General features: G+C 44.0%; 1 protein-coding gene across 3 annotated transcripts in view; it reads left to right on the top strand.

Annotated features, from left to right (window-relative positions):
* Positions 1-23050, top strand: part of LOC311142380 (phospholipase D2-like) — a 57648-nt gene that overhangs the window by 26238 nt on the left and 8360 nt on the right. For all 3 annotated transcript variants that reach the window (XM_084178028.1, XM_084178027.1, XM_084178026.1), the window contains exons 12-21: positions 2765-2875; positions 3107-3325; positions 3459-3633; positions 3739-3857; positions 9256-9372; positions 9487-9591; positions 10339-10427; positions 10686-10799; positions 16502-16548; positions 21565-21699. In XM_084178028.1, the coding sequence (XP_084034154.1) occupies positions 2765-2875; positions 3107-3325; positions 3459-3633; positions 3739-3857; positions 9256-9372; positions 9487-9591; positions 10339-10427; positions 10686-10799; positions 16502-16548; positions 21565-21699 (1231 nt within the window). The remainder of the gene's footprint in view (positions 1-2764; positions 2876-3106; positions 3326-3458; positions 3634-3738; positions 3858-9255; positions 9373-9486; positions 9592-10338; positions 10428-10685; positions 10800-16501; positions 16549-21564; positions 21700-23050) is intronic.

Below are 23050 nucleotides of genomic sequence, written 5' to 3'. Positions count from 1 at the left end.
GGGAATTTCCTGGCCGTGGACCCAACATTTCAATGTTTTGTTCCCCGAGCCACTTAATTATCACTTTTGCCTTATGGCAAGGTGCTCCATCATGCTGGAAAAGGCATTGGTCGTCACCAAACTGTTCTTGGATGGTTGGGAGAAGTTGCTCTCGGAGGATGTGTTGGTACCATTCTTTATTCATGGCTGTGTTCTTAGGCAAAATTGTGAGTGAGCCCACTCCCTTGGCTGAGAAGCAACCTCACACATGAATGGTCTCAGGATGCTTTACTGTTGGCATGACACCTTGTCTTCTCCGGACAAGGTGTTTTCCGGATGCCCCAAACAATCGGAAAGGGGATTCATCAGAGAAAATGACTTTACCCCAGTCCTCAGCAGTCCAATCCCTGTACCTTTTGCAGAATATCAGTCTGTCCCTGATGTTTTCCTGGAGAGAAGTGGCTTCTTTGCTGCCCTTCTTGACACCAGGCCATCCTCCAAAAGTATTCGCCTCACTGTGCGTGCAGATGCACTCACACCTGCCTGCTCCCATTCCTGAGCAAGCTCTGCACTGGTGGTGCCCCGATCCCGCAGTTGAATCAACTTTAGGAGACGGTCCTGGTGCTTGCTGGACTTTCTTGGGCACCCTGACGCCTTCTTCACAACAATTGAACATCTCGTCTTGAAGTTCTTGATGATCCGATAAATGGTTGATTTTAGGTGCAATCTTACTAGCAGCAATATCCTTGCCTGTGAAGTCCTTTTTGTGCAAAACAATGATGACGGCACATGTTTCCTTGCAGGTAACCATGGTTAACAGAGGAAGAACAACGATTTCAAGCACCACCCTCCTTTTAAAGCTTCCAGTCTGTTATTCTAACTCAATCAGCATGACAGAGTGTTCTCCAACCTTGTCCTCGTCAACACTCTCACCTGTGTTAACGAGAGAATCACTGACATGATGGCAGCTGGTCCTTTTGTGGCAGGGCTGAAATGCAGTGGAAATGTTTTTGGGGGATTAAGTTCATTTTCATGGCAAAGAGGGACTTTGCAATTAATTGCAATTCATCTGATCACTCTTCATGACATTCTGGAGTATACAGTGGGGGAAAAAAGTATTTAGTCAGCCACCAATTGTGCAAGTTCTCCCACTTAAAAAGAGGCCTGTAATTTTCATCATAGGTACACGTCAACTATGACAGACAAAATGAGAAACAAATATCCAGAAAATCACATTGTAGGATTTTTTATGAATTTATTTGCAAATTATGGTGGAAAATAAGTATTTGGTCAATAACAAAAGTTTCTCAATACTTTGTTATATACCCTTTGTTGGCAATGACACAGGTCAAACGTTTTCTGTAAGTCTTCACAAGGTTTTCACACACTGTTGCTGGTATTTTGGCCCATTCCTCCATGCAGATCTCCTCTAGAGCAGTGATGTTTTGGGGCTGTCGCTGGGCAACACAGACTTTCAACTCCCTCCAAAGATTTTCCATGGGGTTGAGATCTGGAGACTGGCTAGGCCACTCCAGGACCTTGAAATGCTTCTTACGAAGCCACTCCTTCGTTGCCCGGGCGGTGTGTTTGGGATCATTGTCATGCTGAAAGACCCAGCCACGTTTCATCTTCAATGCCCTTGCTGATGGAAGGAGGTTTTCACTCAAAATCTCACGATACATGGCCCCATTCATTCTTTCCTTTACACGGATCAGTCGTCCTGGTCCCTTTGCAGAAAAACAGCCCCAAAGCATGATGTTTCCACCCCCATGCTTCACAGTAGGTATGGTGTTCTTTGGATGCAACTCAGCATTCTTTGTCCTCCAAACACGACGAGTTGAGTTTTTACCAAAAAGTTATATTTTGGTTTCATCTGACCATATGACATTCTCCCAATCCTCTTCTGGATCATCCAAATGCACTCTAGCAAACTTCAGACGGGCCTGGACATGTACTGGCTTAAGCAGGGGGCCACGTCTGGCACTGCAGGATTTGAGTCCCTGGCGGCATAGTGTGTTACTGATGGTAGGCTTTGTTACTTTGGTCCCAGCTCTCTGCAGGTCATTCACTAGGTCCCCCCGTGTGGTTCTGGGATTTTTGCTCACCGTTCTTGTGATCATTTTGACCCCACGGGGTGAGATCTTGCGTGGAGCCCCAGATCGAGGGAGATTATCAGTGGTCTTGTATGTCTTCCATTTCCTAATAATTGCTCCCACAGTTGATTTCTTCAAACCAAGCTGCTTACCTATTGCAGATTCAGTCTTCCCAGCCTGGTGCAGGTCTACAATTTTGTTTCTGGTGTCCTTTGACAGCTCTTTGGTCTTGGCCATAGTGGAGTTTGGAGTGTGACTGTTTGAGGTTGTGGACAGGTGTCTTTTATACTGATAACAAGTTCAAACAGGTGCCATTAATACAGGTAACGAGTGGAGGACAGAGGAGCCTCTTAAAGAAGAAGTTACAGGTCTGTGAGAGCCAGAAATCTTGCTTGTTTGTAGGTGACCAAATACTTATTTTCCACCATAATTTGCAAATAAATTCATAAAAAATCCTACAATGTGATTTTCTGGATTCTTTTTTCTCATTTTGTCTGTCATAGTTGACGTGTACCTATGATGAAAATTACAGGCCTCTCTCATCTTTTTAAGTGGGAGAACTTGCACAATTGGTGGCTGACTAAATACTTTTTTCCCCACTGTATGCAAATTGCCATCATCAAAACTGAGGCAGCAGATTTTTTGAAAATTAGTATTTGTGTCATTCTCAAAACGTTCTTTTCTCTGTGCAGGAACAAGGTGTCAAAGTGTGTGTGCTCCTGTACAAGGAGGTAGAAATGGCGCTGGGCATCAACAGTGGCCACAGCAAAAGGACACTGATGGACATGCACCCCAACATCAAGGTCTGTCTGAGACGCTCCAATCTCTGCTGTGCAATCAGGTGGTGCTTTACACCTGATAAACCAATCCACATAGCTGGCTCTTAGTCATAACACTGTAGCGCAGTGTCACACTAAACAGAGAAATCATACACATCCTCATGCTTTCAATACTAGTGTTAAACTAGGTCTTTAATTTAAATTCAAAACTTTATTAGATTTGTGTCCTTAGCTTCCCTGACATCTCTCCAACAGGTGATGCGACACCCCAACCACATGTCCGCGGTGGTGTTTCTATGGGCCCATCATGAGAAGATGGTGGCCATCGACCAATCAGTGGCCTTTGTGGGAGGCTTGGACTTGGCCTTCGGGAGGTGGGATGACAGCCAGTACCGGTTGACTGATACGGTTCCCATGGAGACAACCAATCACATATCTGAAGAAGCGCCAAAAGCTCCACTGGCTGAGCCAGAAGTGAGACACCTCAAGACAAAGTCAAGATTAATCTTTCTCTTTCTCCGGTGTTGTTCTGATAATCCATAGTTCATAGTGTTACCTGGTGTTGAGCAGTGACTTCATTACCAGACTGTCCTACTCTGCCCCCTAGGCAGTTGATTCAGGTGACCAGGTGGATGGGTCAGACTTGGCCCAGGATCCAAAGCCTACAGAGCCAGAGGAAGTCAACCCTGTGGACCTGAAAAACAACACCCAGTTGTGGCTTGGCAAGGACTACAGCAACTTCATCAGGAAGGACTGGGTCCAACTGGACCGCCCATTCGAAGGTACAGTATACACCCACTACTCCCGCACTCACTAACACACACGTACATGTACACACAACACACACATGAGGGCTCATTCTTACATTTAGTCCTTTGTGTCCCCAGACAACATTGACCGCACTGAGGTGCCCCGTATGCCGTGGCGTGACTTATCTGCTGCACTCCATGGCAAAGCTGCCAGGGATGTGGCCCGCCACTTCATCCAGCGCTGGAACTTTGCCAAGGTCAGAGGTTCCTAAGGATCTTTCTTTCATGACTTTACTTGGATGTACAGTGCATTTGGAAAGTATTCAGACCCCTTGACTTTTTCCACATTTTGTTACATTACAGCCTTCTGAAATTGATTAAATCGTTTTCCCTCTCAATCTACACACAATACCAAGGCAAAAATAGTTTTTTAGTACTTTTTACCCCCTTTTCGTGATATCCAATTGGTAGTTAGTCTTGTCCCATCGCTGCAACTCCCATACTGACTTGGGAGAGGCGAAGGTCGAGAGCCATGCGTCCTCCGAAACACGACCCTGCCAAGCCGCACTGCTTCTTGACACACTGCTCGCTTAACCTGGAAGCCAGCCGCACCAATGTGTCGGAGGAAACACCATACAACTGGCGAACGAAGTCAGCGTGCATGCGCCCGGCCCGCCACAAGGAGTCGCTAGAGAGCGATGGGACAAGGACATTCCGGCCAGCCAAACCCTCCCCTAACCCGGACGACGCTGGGCCAATTGTGTGCCGCCTCATGGGTCTCCCGGTCTCGGCCGGCTGCGACACAGCCTGGGATCGAACCCGGGTCTGTAGTGACGCCTCTACCACAGTGCCTTAGACGGCTGCGCCACTCGGGAGACGGTTTTTATACATTTTTGTCCCCTCCAGTTTTATCATTGGAATGCGATACAAAACGAGGCAATGGTCTGCTTTAGGACATTTTACTTTTACATTTTAGTCATTTAGCAGACGCTCTTATCCAGAACGACTTACAGTTAGTGAGTGCATACATTCTTTTTTCTTTTTCATACTGGCCCCCCGTGGGAATCGAACCCACAACCCTAGCGTTGCAAACGCCATGCTCTACATCCCTGCCGGCTATTCCCTCCCCTACCCTGGACGACGCTGGGCCAATTGTGCGCCGACCCATGGGTCTCCCGGTCGCGGCCGGCTACGACAGAGCCTGGATTCGAACCAGGATCTCTAGTGGCACAGCTAGCACTGCCTTAGACCACTGCAGTGACACTGCAAAATTACTGCAGTAAAAAAAACTTATTTTGGACGCAGTATTTGCTGCATACTGCAGTTATATTGCACTCTGAGTGCAATCTTTTTTCGTTAGGGTGCCTTCGACTTCACGGCCTGCACATGAGCACTTCGGCGCTAGACCCGATGACGTGTTTCTACACATGAGCATAGTTAGCCAACTTCGCCATGACATTGCCTACAAGTGTGATCAGGGATTTCTATTGGAGAAGCAGTTTTAACCTATCTTCATACTGTACTGTCTTTGCTAATGTACATCAGTTCAAAACCAGCACCACATTTTTGGCAAATTGTCACGCTGCTACCTTACAATGCAAGCAATGGACTTTTGCAACACTAGCTAGCTAATCCATAGTCCAAGCTACAGTAAAAGCTAGCAATATTTTACTGTCAGACAGGAAACAACTCAAACTGTAGCTGAGGAAACAAATGCACATGTATACAGCGCGGTTGTGCTCAATCAAGCATGATGATCGTTTTAGACGCGCGCTTGTTTGAGATGTTGCTATCCATTGGAGCGCTGCGATTGGTTGCTCAAAATTATGGGGCAGGGCTTAGCGAAGGGTCAATTGCATGGCTTCAATATGGAAATATATTGTTAAACATAACATTTGAACCAGTAACGTGCGGCGAGGTCAGTGGCTGGGTGAGCACTGTTAATGATCAAAGCCAGATTTACTCACAAATAAACCTTGATGAAGCCCAAGTTCACCATACAACAGATAGCTCCAACAACCAGAGTGACATAGGCTATTAACTTAAACTGACAAACAATTTTCACCAAATGTAAATACCAATGTAGCCAAGATACACATGCGATAGCCTCCGTTGACGGCATATTTCATATCATCTTACAAAATGACACACTGCTCAACTCAGCTCAGCCATAGGCCGATGTAGCATCCACAGTTACAACTGATAGGTGGCACTAAAATACCAATATATGGACAGATTTCATCCGAATAATTCGCAACGCAAACTCCATAGCCTTTCACAATGGATTTACAATTCTTCCAATGTGCGGCGCTCGCAAACACACACACATATAGAAGTGTTAGAACCTTTTATTATATATCAACAATCGAAATGACTGAAAAATGCAGTTCAAAATGTAATTCTAGCTTGATATTTTATTTGTATTTTTTTCACCTTTATTTAACCAGGTAGGCCAGTTGAGAACAAGTTCTCATTTACAACTGCGACCTGGCCAAGATAAAGCAAAGCAAATAAAATGCATCCAAAGGGATGTTGTATATTCTCATGATTCAACTGTAGCATAACCCGCAAATTGCAAAGGAAAAGTCAATTCGTCTGGTGAACCACTCGTGACAGCGTTGTAGAAGTCACAGCAGAACCCCATGTCCATTATTTTATTTTGCATGCACACAGCAGGCCCACGGCCGTGTGGGAGGCCTCCTTCAGTTCCATTTTCACACTGACACAAAAAGTAATACACACACAAACAGTAGCTGATAGCACAGTTCTCCCACGCAGCACACAGGCAGCTCCATGATTAGGGCTTCCAGCCAGTCGGAGAGCAGAATTCTCCCGCGTGAGTGCGCCCCCATGCAGCCACGCACGTAGAATGGTTGTAGTGTAGTTAATAGCATCCATCTTGTAGAAGCCAAGGCTCGGCCCACATTAAGTGGTAGGAGAAGACCCATTCCCACTACATCCACAAAGTAAATGTCCAAGATGTGTAAAAGTCTGGGTAAAAAAAGTATTAATTGATATTGCCCTTTCAGTCAAGTGGACAGTCCAGTACTCACTGTTTGCCTGCCTGTCATGAATAAAGTCACGTGTTGTATGTTGCCTCTGTCTGGTCTTTCATTATAGTTGACGTTCCACTTTTCGAAACCTCCAAACAGCTCGTTACATTATTCCAACTTGGAAAATTGTTTAAGGTGCAGTATAGTAATGTCCATTTGTCAGGTTGTAAAAAAAACAGCTAGCCGGAGCTCGTCTGAGAGGTCGGCTGTGAATGCCCTCACCCGCTGGTACTTAACGCTGATTGGTTTTTGGTTCTGCCCACTATAGTGCTGTCCAGTTAAAACATGATGTTGAGGCCCATTACTGTCTTAATTGTCACCACCAAACACGCACGCGGACACAGCTACTTCCATTGTAGGTAGTTCTTTATGTATGGTAATCTGAATGATTTGTGATATTAATTCCGGATGCACGCACAACACTTCTAAAATAAACACTGTGAACTCGGTCGGCAGCCAAACTTACATCATTTTACATTACATTTACATTTTAGTCATTTAGCAGACGCTCTTATCCAGAGCGACTTACAGGAGCAATTAGGGTTAAGTGCCTTGCTCAAGGGCACATTTACGTCATTTAGCAGACGCTCTAGTCCAGAGCGACTCACAAATTGATGCATTCACCCTATAGCCAGTGGGATAACCACTTTACAATTTTTTTTTTTTTTTTTTTGGGGGGGGGGGGGGGGGGGGGGGGGGGGTAGAAGGATTACTTTATCCTATCCCAGGTATTCCTTAAAGAGGTGGGGTTTCAAATGTCTCCGGAAGGTGGTGAGCGACTCCGCTGTGTGGGGGGGGTAGAAGGATTACTTTATCCTATCCCAGGTATTCCTTAAAGAGGTGGGGTTTCAAATGTCTCCGGAAGGTGGTGAGTGACTCCGCTGTGGGGTGGGGGGGGGGGGGGGGTAGAAGGATTACTTTATCCTATCCCAGGTATTCCTTAAAGAGGTGGGGTTTCAAATGTCTCCGGAAGGTGGTGAGTGACTCCGCTGTGGGGTGGGGGGGGGGGGGTAGAAGGATTACTTTATCCTATCCCAGGTATTCCTTAAAGAGGTGGGGTTTCAAATGTCTCCGGAAGGTGGTGAGCGACTCCGCTGTGTGTGGTGGGGGGGGGGTAGAAGGATTACTTGATCCTATCCCAGGTATTCCTTAAAGAGGTGGGGTTTCAAATGTCTCCGGAAGGTGGTGAGTGACTCCGCTGTGGGGTGGGGGGGTAGAAGGATTACATCTTCTGTCGACGACTAAAAACACTCTAAACTAGAGCGGGCGGAGCCAGAGTAAGGAAAGGAAGGGCCTTTTTTACACAGGTTGATTTTGATAACTAGCTAGTTTTGTTTAGTTCAAGGGATGCGAGCGCCAGATTATGTAGACTCCAGGCATTACCCACACAACATGTTTAGGCAGTACGCATGCGCAAAATATGAAATTGGCTCAATGCAACGAATGAAGCTACTTCAAGCTAGGCAAATCAGCGACGCCTATGTTGACCCTGTCCATTAACAGTGACTGGAGTAAGGAAAGGCCGCGCGCGTCATGGATTTCAATGGATGGAAAGAAAGGCATTAGGTTTTGATGCAGTTTTAGGCAAAACATTTTTTTGGGGGGGGCATAAAAAACACTAGAATCATTGAGAAAAAACAGTAGATAACGTTAGATAACAATTACATTTACGTTTTAGATTTTAGTCATTTAGCAGACACTCTTATCCAGAGCGACTTACAGTTATTGAGTGCATACATTTTATTTGGCTTTTCATAACAGCTTTTTTATTAGATTATCACAGGGTAAGCACTGCCTACCCTGACTGCACATCACTGATTCACACTGATATAGGGGCTAGCTAGGCCTTCTAATTGCATTATGTCTGCCATGTCTACCTGGGCGGCAGGTAGTTTAGTGGTTAATCCCCGAGCCGACTAGGTGAAAAATCTGTCGATGTGCTCTTGAGCAAGGCACTTAACCCTATTTGCTCCTGTAAGTCACTCTGGATAAGAGCGTCTGCTAAATGACTAAAAAAATAAAAATAAAAAGACATGCCAAACGTTGTCAATTAGCAAAATTAAATTCACCATTGATAAGGCTTAAAAAGAGAGTGAATCATTCCAGTCAAATCCACCCCAAAATTTAGTTTTTGTTTTAAATAGTCTAAGTCTACAAAATGGGGGGAAACCAGTAATTTTTTTATGTTTCTAAATATGAGATTCACCGGCACAAAAGGCACATCTCTGATTCCATGGGCATTGTGTGACACGGCTGGATAGGCTACGCTTCCGCTCTCAAAATCCATGCCATTACCAACTGCATTACCTTTAAGACCTGTTTATGGTGGGTCTTAAAACCTCCCTTTAGTGCTGCATGAAATTGTAATATTTAGCTTGTCTTTAAGGACACACCTCAAATATAGCCACCCCTCCCACCTCAGCGCAAGTGAGCTGATATTAGACAGGTAAATTGCCAAAACTTGCGTAAGTGGTGGAAAATGCCAGTGCGGCAGTTTTAAATGATGAAATTGCAAACTAACGTGCGTTTGACACTTGCGCCTCCTTAGCGCCAGCTGAGATATACATCTGGCTCTTATTGTCTTTGCTTTGTCTGCCTGCAGATCTTTAAGTACAAGAACATCCGAGGCAAGTTCTTCCCCTGCCTTCTGCCCAAGTCTCACAGTACTGTTGACGCACTGCCATTCACTGTGCCTGGCTCTGCGAAGGCCTCCGTGCAGGTACACATGCTCACACATAAGAGGGAACAAACCCACCCAGACACATACAAGCTCACAGAGAAATGCCTATTTTTTTACGACCAATTGTTCAATGATTTTCATTATTTCTCTCAGGTGTTGCGTTCTGTGGATCGCTGGTCAGCCGGAACTTGTGAAAGCTCTATCCTCAATGCCTACATCCATACCATCGAAAACAGCGAACACTACATCTACATCGAGGTAATTCTGCTGCCAGCACATTACATACATTAAATACACATTATTTCATTGCACCCATTTACTAGACTCATAACCACACTACTTCTATGCCATATCCATCTTCTCTACCTGTTTGCTTGCTGAAAAACATTGAAATCAACCAGGGGTCAAGGTTGTTTTTTTTGTTAGCCAGCCAGTATTCAGTGCCCTGGCCTCCCCGATGCTGTCTTGTGACTGTGTCTCTGTACTGAAGTCAACTTGTAGCTCAAGGTTGAGATAACGGCAGTCCTCATGTGCCTCCACAGTCCACATGATCCTATTGTTTTGAAGTCCAATTGAATGCATGGGTTATATGGGTTATAGTATAGATTTTCAAATGAGATTCATAGTTCAATGAGGTGTTTGTTTTTAAATATGCATTGTTTCCATATCTTTGTTTTTAACTGGAAATGGTTGTTTATTAATGGGACACAAGGGTTAGAAAGATAAGGATTTTCTCCCAGCGTTTGCATTAAAAGATCCTGCTTTATTTCCCAATCCCCTGTATCCCTGCTTATTCCTATCCCTCTAACATTGTCATGTGGGCTGTATTTGCTGTTCTATGTGAGCAGCTTGAAGTCTGAATGCTTTAACAGCAATGTCCCTTTGTGGTCACAAGTCCAGCTCCCTACCCATCACACCCCACAGCATCATACAGAGACCAGAGCCATATATACATGGCTCTGACAGAGATTCCATCTGTCCCTCTCTCTACCTCTCTGCTCTCAGAACCAGTTCTTCATCAGCTGTGCTGACGGGAAGAATGTGCACAATGGCATTGGTGACGCGATCGTGAAGAGGATCCTACGTGCACACAGGTGTGGTTCTACCACCATGTCTCTCTGTGTTTAATCTGTCAACACACAGCTTGGTTTACTGTATAACATGATATTACTGGACTGGTTTATACATGTTTTATACATGTTTGTCAGTTGATTATCTGTATCGATAAGTCAAGTTAAATTATCATGATTCAATATTGTTTATGTTACAAAAACATTGTTGACAATAGTTTCTCTCTATATAACTCTCTCTCCTCTGCTACCCCATTCCCTAACTCTCTTGCTGTTCCGCAGTGAGCAGAAGAAGTACAGGGTGTTTGTGGTGGTGCCCCTGCTGCCTGGGTTTGAAGGAGACATCCGTGAGGGGGGTGGGAATGCCATCCAAGCTATACTACACTTCACTTACAGGTCAGAACCCTCCCTTATGGGCCTTCACACACATGCACGCACACACACACTGTACCCAGCAAACTGGGAACATTCCCCGAACATTAGCTAAGATTCCCAAGTTCTAGTTAGGGTTTTATCACAACATCCGTAACAACCACCACAGAACATTCCCTAAAAGTTGTCATTAGGTTTCCAGGTAATGTAATAACACAATGTACCAGTCATGTTTTCCCAGCAAACCAAAATGTTCCCGGAACATTCGTTAGGTTGCGGCAAATGTTCTCATTAGACAAAAACTGTCCAGTTGTGCTGAAGATTATACACTGAGTGTACAAAACATTAGGAACACCTGCTCTTTCCATGACAGACTGGCCAGGTGAATCCAGGTGAAAGCTATGATCCCTTATTGCTGTTACTTGTTAAATCCACTTCAATCAGTGTAGATGACGGGGAGGAGACAGATTAAAGAAGGATTTTTAAGCCTTGAGACAATTGAGACATGGATTGTGTATGTGTGCCATTCAGAGGGTGATGGCACACATACAAGGTTACCAAAATGTTTCATTAGGTTGTGGGAACAGTCTGGTGCGAACATTGTGGGGACATCACAAAAGATATGTTCCCAAAACACAAAAAACTGTCCAGTTGTGCGGATGATTATACAATGTTTATTTTAGGGTGCACAGGACATTCCCTTAATGTTGTAAGAATGTTGACAGAACACCTGGTCTAAGTTCTTTGAAGGTTCCCAGAAAATGTCATTAAGTTGTCTGGGATGTTGCAAGAATATTCATTTGATTTTCACGAAGGTTGCACAGAACATTCCCACAATGTTCCACAATGTTCCACAATTTCCAAATGTCAATTTTTAAGACGTTCATAGCATATTTGTTTAAGGTTTAACATAATATTGTATTGTTCACACAATATACATTTTACCTTGTCTTGGAGGTCCTCAGAACATTTCAAGAACATTTAGAAAATTATATTTTAAAGTTTTACCTAATATTACCACAGCATTCTCAGCATACAAATGTGTTGCTACTTAAAGCAGATTGGAATACATCCCCATTATGTTTCTCTCCAGATTTTATGGCAATTCGCATTTGAGGACTGTATTGTAGGCAGTGGTGTGTATTCATGGATGCCAAGGGAAGCCAGGCTTCCCAAAAAAATTCACCAAGAAAAAAACATTTATCTTCCGTCTATCTGTGTTTCATAATTTTCCTTAAATTTGCAAGAGGCTGAATGTATCTCACAAGAGAAAGCGTCCAAGCCAGCGAAGCAGCGCCCCTCTGTTTCTCTGTGTAGACCATCTATCTGATGCTGTCTGGTCCAAACAAGTATGACATTGTTGCCACCTGTAGCGTTGAAGGCAAGGGAAGCCAGCGAGCATCTGGCCTCCCATGACAAAAAACGTCTAAGAAAATGAGCCAATCAGCGTTGAGCTAAACTGAGCGAGCTCAACTGTGAACGGTCCTGGCGCACCAAAAAAGTATAAAGGGAAGCCAGCTTGGATTTGCCGTCACTCCTGTCAAATCCCATTGAGAGCATACGTCATTGACAGAAAAACTTGAATTGTTGCATTTCATTGTGTTGTTGTCCTCCGGTGGCTAGCTAGCCAGCTAGCTAAAATTGGCCCTTTCAAATCAAATCAAATTTTATTTGTCACATGCGCCGAATACAACAGGTGTAGACCTTACCGTGAAATGCTTACTTACAAGCCCTTAACCAACAATGCAGTTCAAGAAAGAGTTAAGAAAATATTTACTAAATAAAGGAAGGTAAAAAATAATACAGAGTTACACAAAATAACAACGAGGCTATACACGGGGTACCGGTACCAAGTCAATGTGCAAGGGTACAGGTTAGTCGAGGTAATTTGTACATGTAGGTAGGGGTAAAGTGACTATGCATTGATAATAAACAGTGAGTAGCAGCAGTGTAAAAACAAATGAAGGGGGTGGGGGGTGTCAATGTAAATAGTCCGGGTGGGCATTTGTTTAATTGTTCAGCAGTCTTAAGGCTTGGGGGTAGAAGTTGTTAAGGAGTCTTTTGGTCCTAGACTTGGCGCTCCGGTACCGCTTCCGTGCGATAGCAGAGAGAACAGTCTATGACTTGGGTGACTGGAGTCTTTGACAATTTTTTGGGCCTTCATCTGACACCGCCTAGTATATAGGTCCTGGATGGCAGGAAGCTTGGCCCCAGTGAGGTTTTGTGTTAAAACAAAGGTGTGGTTGAATTCTGCCACAGTGTCTTCTTATTGTCTAGGCCTTGAGGTCACGGTTGCAAGGCATATGAATTAACAGGTTATAGAGCAAACAACGCAATTATCACAACACATAGGTTGTAATATGGCTTTTTTGGGGGGGGGGGGCTTGGCTTCCCAGTGATTTTACCCACGCACAGCTACCCACGCACCACTACATGGTGATAGACAAAAAAAATTATTTCATTCATAGGACATTTGAACAGCATTCAGTCATACTAACAACCATATGTTTTACACTTTATATGTTGACAATCTGCACATGTTTGATTCCCAAGGCAGGTCTTTTATCCTCTCCGCCACCAGGGAAGTTCTCTTCAAAATTATTTTTTTCAGTATATAGCCATGGCAATCAGGAATTCCATGCTTCCTTTTGAGCCTTCTTAGACAGGGAAATACTGGTAACTGGGTTATTCACCATCACTTCACCCATCCTTGTTACAGTGGGGAGAACAAGTATTTGATACACTGCCGATTTTGCAGGTTTTCCTACTTACAGAGCATGTAGAGGTCTGTAATTTTTATCATAGGTACACTTCAACTGTGAGAGACGGAATCTAAAACAAAAATCCAGAAAATCACATTGTATGATTTTTAAGTAATGAATTTGCATTTTATTGCATGACATAAGTATTTGATACATCAGAAAAGCAGAACTTAATATTTGGTACAGAAACCTTTGTTTGCAATTACAGAGATCATACGTTTCCTGTAGGTCTTGACCAGGTACTTGTTCTCCCCACTGTATATGCTGTGTACTTCTGGGCCCATATTTACAAGGTATCCAAGACTTAGAGTGTTGATCTAGGATCACTTTTGCTTTTCAGATAATGAAGAATAAAACTGGAAGGGGCAATATCAAGCCTCTCAATCTAGGAATTATATTGGGTGCATTTCTTAAAGGTAAACAGTATATATTTACACTGTATTTTATTTTATTTTTTACAGTTAGTCTAAATTCTGCAATGCTGACTGGATTTATAAATCTATTTTAGTAGAGTATATCTGAGTCTCAATTTCAGTGTGAGGTTCAAACTCCACATGTGCAGATCAAATCACATTTTATTAATCGCATGCTTCGTAAACAACAGGTGTAACAATGCAGAGAGAAAGAAAATAGATAAATAATAGGAAAGTAATAACATAATAATAATAATAATAATAATGATAAATACACAATGAGTAAGGATAACTTAGTCAATGTGCAGTGCTACGAGGTAATTGAGGTAAATATGTACATATAGATAATATATATTAGCAGCAGCGTATGTGATGAGTCAAGAAAAAATTTGTGCAAAAAGGGTCAATGCAGATAGTCCGGGTAACTATTTAACTAACTATTTAGCAGCCAGGGTCCTGTTGGTTCCGGACTTGGTGCATCAATGCCGTGCAGTAGCAGAGAGAACAGTCTATTACTTGGGTGGCTGGAGTCTTTGACAATCTTTAGGGCCTTCCTCTGACACCGCCTGGTATAGAGGTCCTGGATATCAGGGAGCTCGACCCGAGTGATGTACTGGGCCGTACGCACTACCCTCTGTAGCGCCTTGCGGTCGGATGCCAAGCAGTTGCCATACCAAGCGGTGATGCAGCTGTAGAACTAATCTTTTCAGCCTCCTGAGGGGGAAGAGGTGTTTTCGTGCCCTGTTCACGACTGTGTTCACGATTGCGTAGACTGTGGATCAGTTGGGATGGTATGTGAATTGAAGTGGGTCCAGGGTGTCTGGAATGTTGGTGTTGATGTGAGCCTTTCAAAGCATTTCACTTTTTTCCCTCACTGTATTTTTACATGTATTTAACCACTTATATTTGGCACTAAACAGTCTCAATATATGCTTTCATAAATGTTTTCTACTGGTACCGGGGGACCTTTAGTTGAGTCTTGTGAGGCATGTGGGCGTCCTAGAGCAAAACAACCGACGTGTTCGTGAGAGTCTAATCTTTCCATAAAGGGGTAATAACTGTTCGGACGCTACAGACGATTTTGTGAGAAGAGCGACTTTCGAGATGTCTCATGGTCTGACAAACACCACTGTAGCTCTGTCACCATTCACCGCAGATGCGGAAGTGCGACATAGGCGGATGTGGTGGATTGAGATGCATCCAATGCAAAAAAACATATCTCTAGCTTAAACTGACAGATTTGTATGGGGATTTTTTTATCATGCTAAAAATATGGTTGTGTTTGAATGATTAAATAATGTTCAAATGTCCTATGAATGAAAATAACATCTCATGTGTCTCTATATCACCTACAGTACAGCTCTCAAATGCGAATTGCCATTACATCTGGAGAGAAACATAATGGGGATGTAATCCAATCGGTTTTCTTATGCTTTAAGGAGCTACACATTTGTATGCTGAGTGATGTGGTAATATTAGGTAAAACTTAAATATAACATTTTCTAAATGTTCTTGAAATGTCCTGAGGACCTCCAAGAGGTAAAATGTATATTGCATGAACATCAATGAAATATTTTTTTTAACCTAAAATAAATATGATATGAATGTCATAAAAACATACTTATTTGGAAATTGTAGAACATTTTGGAACATTGTGGGAATGTTCTGTGCAACATCCCAGACAACTCCCATAACTTCACCTGGACTAAGTTCTTAAAGTTTTAATGTTCTGTCAACATTCTTAGAACATTCTAGGAATTTCCTGTGCAACCTAATTTAAACATTGTATGAAGGTCCTCACAACTGAGCATATTTTGTGTTTTGGGAATGTATCTCTTGTAATGTACCCACACTGTTCCCACAACCTAATTAAACGTTCTGGGAACCTTTTAAAGAACTCAGAACGGCTGTTCTGTCAACATTCTTGCAACAACAGAGGAATGTTTTGTGCACCCTGATACAAACATTATCTGAATGTCAGCACAACTGGACAGTTTTAGTGTTTTGGGAACCTATCTCTTGTCATATTCCCACAATGTTCCCACAACCTAAAGAAACATTCTGGGAACCTTTTAAAGAACAGATGAAATGTGTTCTAGGAATGTTCTTGCAACATCAGGTGAATGCTTTTTGCACCCTAAAATAAACATTGTAGAATCAACCGCACAACTGGAACGTTTTTGTGTTTTGGTAACATATATTTTGTGATGTCCCCACAATGTTTTCACCAGACTGTTCCCAAAACCTAATGAAACATTCTGGGAACCTTTTTAAAGAACAGATTAAATGTGTTCTAGGAACGTTCTTGCAACATCAGGCGAATGTTTTACACAAACATTCTATAGTCATCAGTTCTGCGTTATGATAACATTGCCGAGACCTAACGAATGTTCTAGGAACTTTCACAGAACCAATTTTGGTTTGCTGCATAGACACTAAGACACAATCACTTATATGATGTTAAAACATACATTTTGTTGTGATTTGTTTTTTAGACAACAACTAAGATTGTTGTTGATTTGATGCTATAAGTTATATGTATTTGTCACAGGACCATGTGCCGTGGAGAGTACTCCATACTGATGAGACTGCGAGAACGTGAGTTTTCTTTCCAATTCAACCTAATATCTGGCATCACTGCCCGTCTGTTTGTCTCATCTCTGATAACATTTCTGCTTGTCATTTTCTCTTATGTTTGGCTTATCCTCCCGCTAACTGAAGGCTCATCCTAGGTACACTAAAAGTATGGCCAAAAGTATGTGGACACCTGCGTTCGTCGAACATCTCATTCCAAAATCATGGGCATTAATATGGAGTTGGTTCCCCTTTTGCTGCTATAATAATATGCCATTTAGCAGACGCTTTTATCCAAAGCGACTTACAGTCATGTGTGCATAAATTTTTACGTATGGGTGGTCCCGGGGATCGAACCCACTACCCTGGCGTTACAAGCGCCATGCTCTACCAATTGAGCTACAGAGGATAACAGCCTCCACTCTTCTGGGAAAGCTTTCCACTAGATGTTGGAACATTGCTGCGGGGACTTGCTTCCATTCAGCTACAAGAGCATTAGTGAGGTCGGCACTAATGTTGGGCACGCAGTCGGCGTTCCAATTCATCCCAAAGGTGTTTGATGGTGTTTAGGTCAGGGCTCTGTGCAGGCCAGTCAAGTTCTTCCACACTGATCTCGACAAACCATTTCTGTATGGACCTTTGTGCACGGGGGCATTGTCATGCTGAAACAGGAAAGGGTCTTCCCCAAACTGTTGCCACAAAGTTGGAAGCACAGAATCATCTAGAATCAAATCAAATCAAATCAAATTTTATTGGTCACATGCGCCGAATACAACAGGTGCAGACATTACAGTGAAATGCTTACTTACAGCCCTTAACCAACAGTGCATTTATTTTAAACAAAAAAAGTAAGAATAAAACAACAACAAAAAAAAGTGTTGAGAAAAAAAAGAGCAGAAGTCAAATAAAGTGACAGTAGGGAGGCTATATATACAGGGGGGTACCGTTGCAGAGTCAATGTGCGGGGGCAACGGCTAGTTGAGGTAGTTGAGGTAATATGTACATGTGGGTAGAGTTAAAGTGACTATGCATAAATACTTAACAGAGTAGCAGCAGCGTAAAAAGGATGGGGTGGGGGGGCAGTGCAAATAGTCCGGGTAGCCATGATTAGCTGTTCAGGAGTCTTATGGCTTGGGGGTAGAAGCTGTTGAGAAGTCTTTTGGACCTAGACTTGGCACTCCGGTACCGCTTGCCGTGCGGTAGCAGAGAGAACAGTCTATGACTAGGGTGGCTGGAGTCTTTGACAATTTTGAGGGCCTTCCTCTGACACCGCCTGGTATAGAGGTCCTGGATGGCAGGAAGCTTTGCCCCAGTGATGTACTGGGCCGTACGCACTACCCTCTGTAGTGCCTTGCGGTCGGAGGCCAAGCAGTTGCCATACCAGGCGGTGATGCAACCAGTCAGGATGCTCTCGATGGTGCAGCTGTATAATTTTTTGAGGATCTGAGGACCCATGCCAAATCTTTTTAGTCTCCTGAGGGGGAATAGGCTTTGTCGTGCCCTCTTCACGACTGTCTTGGTGTGTTTGGACCATGATAGTTCGTTGGTGATGTGGACACCAAGGAACTTGAAGCTTTCAACCTGTTCCACTACAGCCCCGTCGATGAGAATGGGGGCGTGCTCAGTCCTCTTTTTTTTCCTGTAGTCCACAATCATCTCCTTTGTCTTGGTCACGTTGAGGGAGAGGTTGTTGTCCTGGCACCACACGGCCAGATCTCTGACCTCCTCCCTAAAGGCTGTCTCATCGTTGTCGGTGATCAGGCCTACCACTGTTGTGTCGTCGGCAAACTTAATGATGGTGTTGGAGTCGTGCCTGGCCATGCAGTCATGGGTGAACAGAGAGTACAGGAGGGGACTGAGCACGCACCCCTGAGGGGCCCCCGTGTTGAGGATCAGTGTGGCAGATGTGTTGTTACCTACCCTTACCACCTGGGGGCGGCCCGTCAGGAAGTCCAGGATCCAGTTGCAGAGGGAGGTGTTTAGTCCCAGGATCCTTAGCTTAGTGATGAGCTTAGAGGGCACTATGGTGTTGAATGCTGAGCTGTAGTCAATGAATAGCATTCTCACGTAGGTGTTCCTCTTGTCCAGGTGGGAAAGGGCAGTGTGGAGTGCGATAGAGATTGCATCATCTGTGGATCTGTTGGGGCGGTATGCAAATTGGAGTGGGTCTAGGGTTTCTGGGATAATGCTGTTGATGTGAGCCATGACCAGCCTTTCAAAGCACTTCATGGCTACAGACGTCAGTGCTACGGGTCGGTAGTCATTTAGGCAGGTTATCTTAGAGTCCTTGGGCACGGGGACTATGGTGGTCTGCTTGAAACATGTTGGTATTACAGACTCAGTCAGGGACATGTTGAAAATGTCAGTGAAGACACTTGCCAGTTGGTCAGCACATGCTCGGAGTACACGTCCTGGTAATCCGTCTGGCCCTGCGGCCTTGTGAATGTTGACCTGCTTAAAAGTCTTACTCACATCGGCTACGGAGAGCGTGATCACATAGTCATCCGGAACAGCTGGTGCTCTCATGCATGCTTCAGTGTTGCTTGCCTCGAAGCGAGCATAGAAGTGGTTTAGCTCGTCTGGTAGGCTTGTGTCACTGGGCAGCTCGCGGCTGTGCTTCCCTTTTGTAGTCTGTAATAGTTTTCAAGCCCTGCCACATCCGACGAGCGTCAGAGCCAGTGTAGTATGATTCAATCTTAGACCTGTATTGACTCTTTGCCTGTTTGATGGTTCGTCGGAGGTCATAGCGGGATTTCTTATAAGCGTCCGGGTTAGAGTCCCGTTCCTTGAAAGCGGCAGCTCTACCCTTTAGCTCAGTGCGGATGTTTCCTGTAATCCATGGCTTCTGGTTGGGGTATGTACGTACGGTCACTGTGGGGACGACATCATCGATGCACTTATTGATGAAGCCAGTGACTGATGTGGTGTACTCCTCAATGCTGTCTGAAGAATCCCGGAACATGTTCCAGTCTGTGCTAGCAAAACAGTCCTGTAGCTTAGCATCTGCGTCATCTGACCCCTTTTTTATTAACCGAGTCACTGGTGCTTCCTGCTTTAGTTTTTGCTTATAAGCAGGAATCAGGAGGATAGAGTTATGGTCAGATTTGCCAAATGGAGGGCGAGGGAGAGCTTTGTATGCGTCTCTGTGTGTGGAGTAAAGGTGGTCTAGAGTTTTTTTCCCTCTGGTTGCACATTTAACATGCTGGTAGAAATGAGGTAGAACGGATTTAAGTTTCCCTGCATTAAAGTCCCCGGCCACTAGGAGCGCTGCATCTGGATGAGCGTTTTCCTGTTGATTAATGGCCTTGTACAACTCATTCAGTGCAATCTTAATGCCAGCCTTGGTTTGTGGTGGTAAATAGACAGCCATGAAAAATATAGATGAAAACTCTCTTGGTAAATAGTGTGGTCTACAGCTTATCATAAGATACTCTACCTCAGGCGAGCAAAACCTAGAGACTTCCTTAGTATTTGATTTTGTGCACCAGCTGTTGTTTACAAATATACACAGACCGCCACCCCTTGTCTTACCGGAGTCGGCCGTTCTGTCCTGCCGATGTAGCGTATAGCCCGCTAGCTGAATGTTATCATTGTTGTCGTTCAGCCACGACTCCGTGAAACATAAGATATTACAGTTTTTAATGTCCCGTTGGTAGGATAACCGTAATCTTAAATCGTCCACTTTATTTTCAAAAGATTGAACGTTGGCTAATAGGATTGATGGAAGAGGCAGTTTACTCGCTCGCCGTCGGATCCTTACAAGGCACCCCGATCTTCGTCCGCGATATCTCCGTCTCTTCCTCACGCGAATGACGGAGATTTGGGCCTTGTCGGGTGTCTGTATGATATCCTTCGCGGCCGCCTCGTTGAAGAAAAAATCTTCGTCCATTACGAGGTGAGTAATCGCTGTCCTGATATCCAGAAGCTCTTTTTGGTTATAAGAGACGATGGCAGAAACATTATGTACAAAATAAATTACAAATAACGCAGAAAAACACACATAATAGTACAATTGGTTAGAGGGCTGTAAAACGGCAGCCATCTTCTCCGGCGCTGTTCTGGGAATGTCATTGTATGCTGTAGCGTTAAGATTTCCCTTCACTGGAACTAAGGGGCCTAGCCCGAACCATGAAAAACAGCCCCAGACATTATTCCTCCTCCACCAAACTTTACAGTTGGCACTATGCATTTGGGCAGGTAGCGTTTTCCTGGCATCCGCCAAACCCAGATTCATCCGTCGCATTGCCAGATGGTGAAGCGTGATTCACCACCCCAGGTGACTTGCTTTCCACTCCTGCAGAGTCCAATGGCTGCGAGCTTTACACCACTACAGCCGACGCTTGGCATTGTGCATGGTGATCTTAGGCTTGTGTGCGGCTGCTCGGCCATGGAAACCCATTTCATGAAGCTCCCGACGAACAGTTCTTGTTGCTTCCAGAGGCAGTTTGGAACTCAGTAGTGAGTGTTGCAACTGAGGACAAACGATTTTTACACGCTTCAGCACTTGGCGGTCCCGTTCTGTGAGCTTGTGTGGCCTACCACTTCGCGGCTGAGCCATTGTTATGCCTAGACGTTTCCACTTCACATTAACAGCACATACAGTTGACTGGGGCAGCTCTAGCAGGGTAGAAATTTGACGAAAAGGTGGCATCCTATGACGGTGCCACGTTGAAAGTCACTGAGCTCTTCAGTATGGGCCATTCTACTGCCAATGTTTGTTTATGGAGATTGCATGGCTGTGTGCTCGATTTTATACACCTGTCAGCAACGAATCCACTAATGAATGAAATAGCCGAATCCACAAATTTGAAGAGGTGACCACATACACTAAAAGTATCTGCCTTTACTATCTATACTTACTATAGTATAGTTCTCCATTCTCCTCATACTTCATCAGTTCATCCTGTTTTCCTATAACGTCCATATGTCTTCTCATGTTTAATTTGTGCTCCCGTTTCCTTAGCGTTAGTTTTTTCATTGGAATTAGCTCTATGCCAGTGTGCCAACCAACCAGTGTGTCTCTCTACCCCCTCCCCCCAGTTGAGGACCAGTGGAGCAAGTACATCACCCTGTGTGGCCTGCGCACGCATTCCCAGCTCTCCCAGTCCCTGGTCACAGAGCTCATCTACGTACACAGCAAGACACTCATAGCCGATGACCGCCGCTACATCATCGGTGAGTCACCATCATCACAGCCACACTTGAGACAGATTCAGAGATGGGATGGGACATAATTGTGTCTGCAATGGCACCTTATTCCCTATATAATGCAGTAATTTTGCTCTTGACAAAAGTAGTGTACTATATAGGGGATAGGGTGCCATTTCCAATGCAGGTTGTGATTAATCGCTGGGATCAATCACAGGCTGCTAATTACTGCCTCTGCATAATAATCACAAGGTGAATAATATGCAGAGCTAAAAAAACATGCTGCTATATATACATCCATCCTGGACTTAAGGGGAGGGTGAGGAAAGGAACTTAAAAGGCACCACCCTCATTAAAGATTAATGCGATTTCTAAGTAGTTCTATTGGAATCGTTATACAATATTTCATGGTTTGTAATATGTTTATACACATGCACTCCTCACTGTGTAATGTCCCTCCTTTTGGTACCACCCAATGAAACTCTTCACCTGGCATCCCACTGGGGCATAGGCGGCGCATCCATAAAGTAAATTGAATTAAATTGCCAAAATTATATCGCTTAATTAGCCTACTCCTGTCTATACAGAAATACTTACAATCATTCAAAATAGGCTACTACACCAGAAAGCATGATTTGGAGGATCGGAGGATCATTAGCTTCTTCAAAAACGTGGATTGTTTTCAATCGCATAGCCTGTCGGAAGGGCCTGCAATTTGGGCAGCATGTGTGGCAAATAACAAATACAGTTGAAGTCGGAAGTTTACATACGCTTAGGTTGGAGTCATTAAAACTCGTTTTTCAACCACTCCACAAATTTCTTGTTAACAAACTATAGTTTTGGCAAGTCGGTTAGGACATCTACTTTGTGCATGACACAAGTAATTTTTCCAACAATTGTTTACAGACAGATTATTTCACTTATAATTCACTGTAACACAATTCCAGTGGGTCAGAAATGTACATACACTAAGTTGACTGTGCCTTTAAACAGCTTGGAAAATTCCAGAAAATGATGTCATGGCTTTAGAAGCTTCTGATAGGCTAATTGACATCATTTGAGTCAATTGGAGGTGTACCTGTGGATGTATTTCAAGGGATATCTTCAAACTCAGTGCCTCTTTGCTTGACATCATGGGAAAATCAGCCAACACCTCCGAAAAAAATTGTAGACCTCCACAAGTCAAGCAATTTCCAAATGCCTGAAGGTACCACGTTCATCTGTACAAACAATAGTACGCAAGTATAAACACCATGGTACCACGCAGCCGTCATACCGCTCAGGAAGGAGATGAGTTTTGTCTCCTAGAGATGAACGTACTTTGGTGCGAAAAGTGCAAATCAATCCCAGAACAACAGCAAAGGACCTTGTGAAGATG

Source organism: Coregonus lavaretus, assembly GCF_964263955.1.
Source record: "Coregonus lavaretus genome assembly, chromosome: 15".
Lineage (NCBI taxonomy): Eukaryota > Metazoa > Chordata > Actinopteri > Salmoniformes > Salmonidae > Coregonus > Coregonus lavaretus.
The sequence above is the reverse complement of the archived record's forward strand: the minus strand, read 5'-3'. Positions and strand labels throughout refer to the sequence as shown.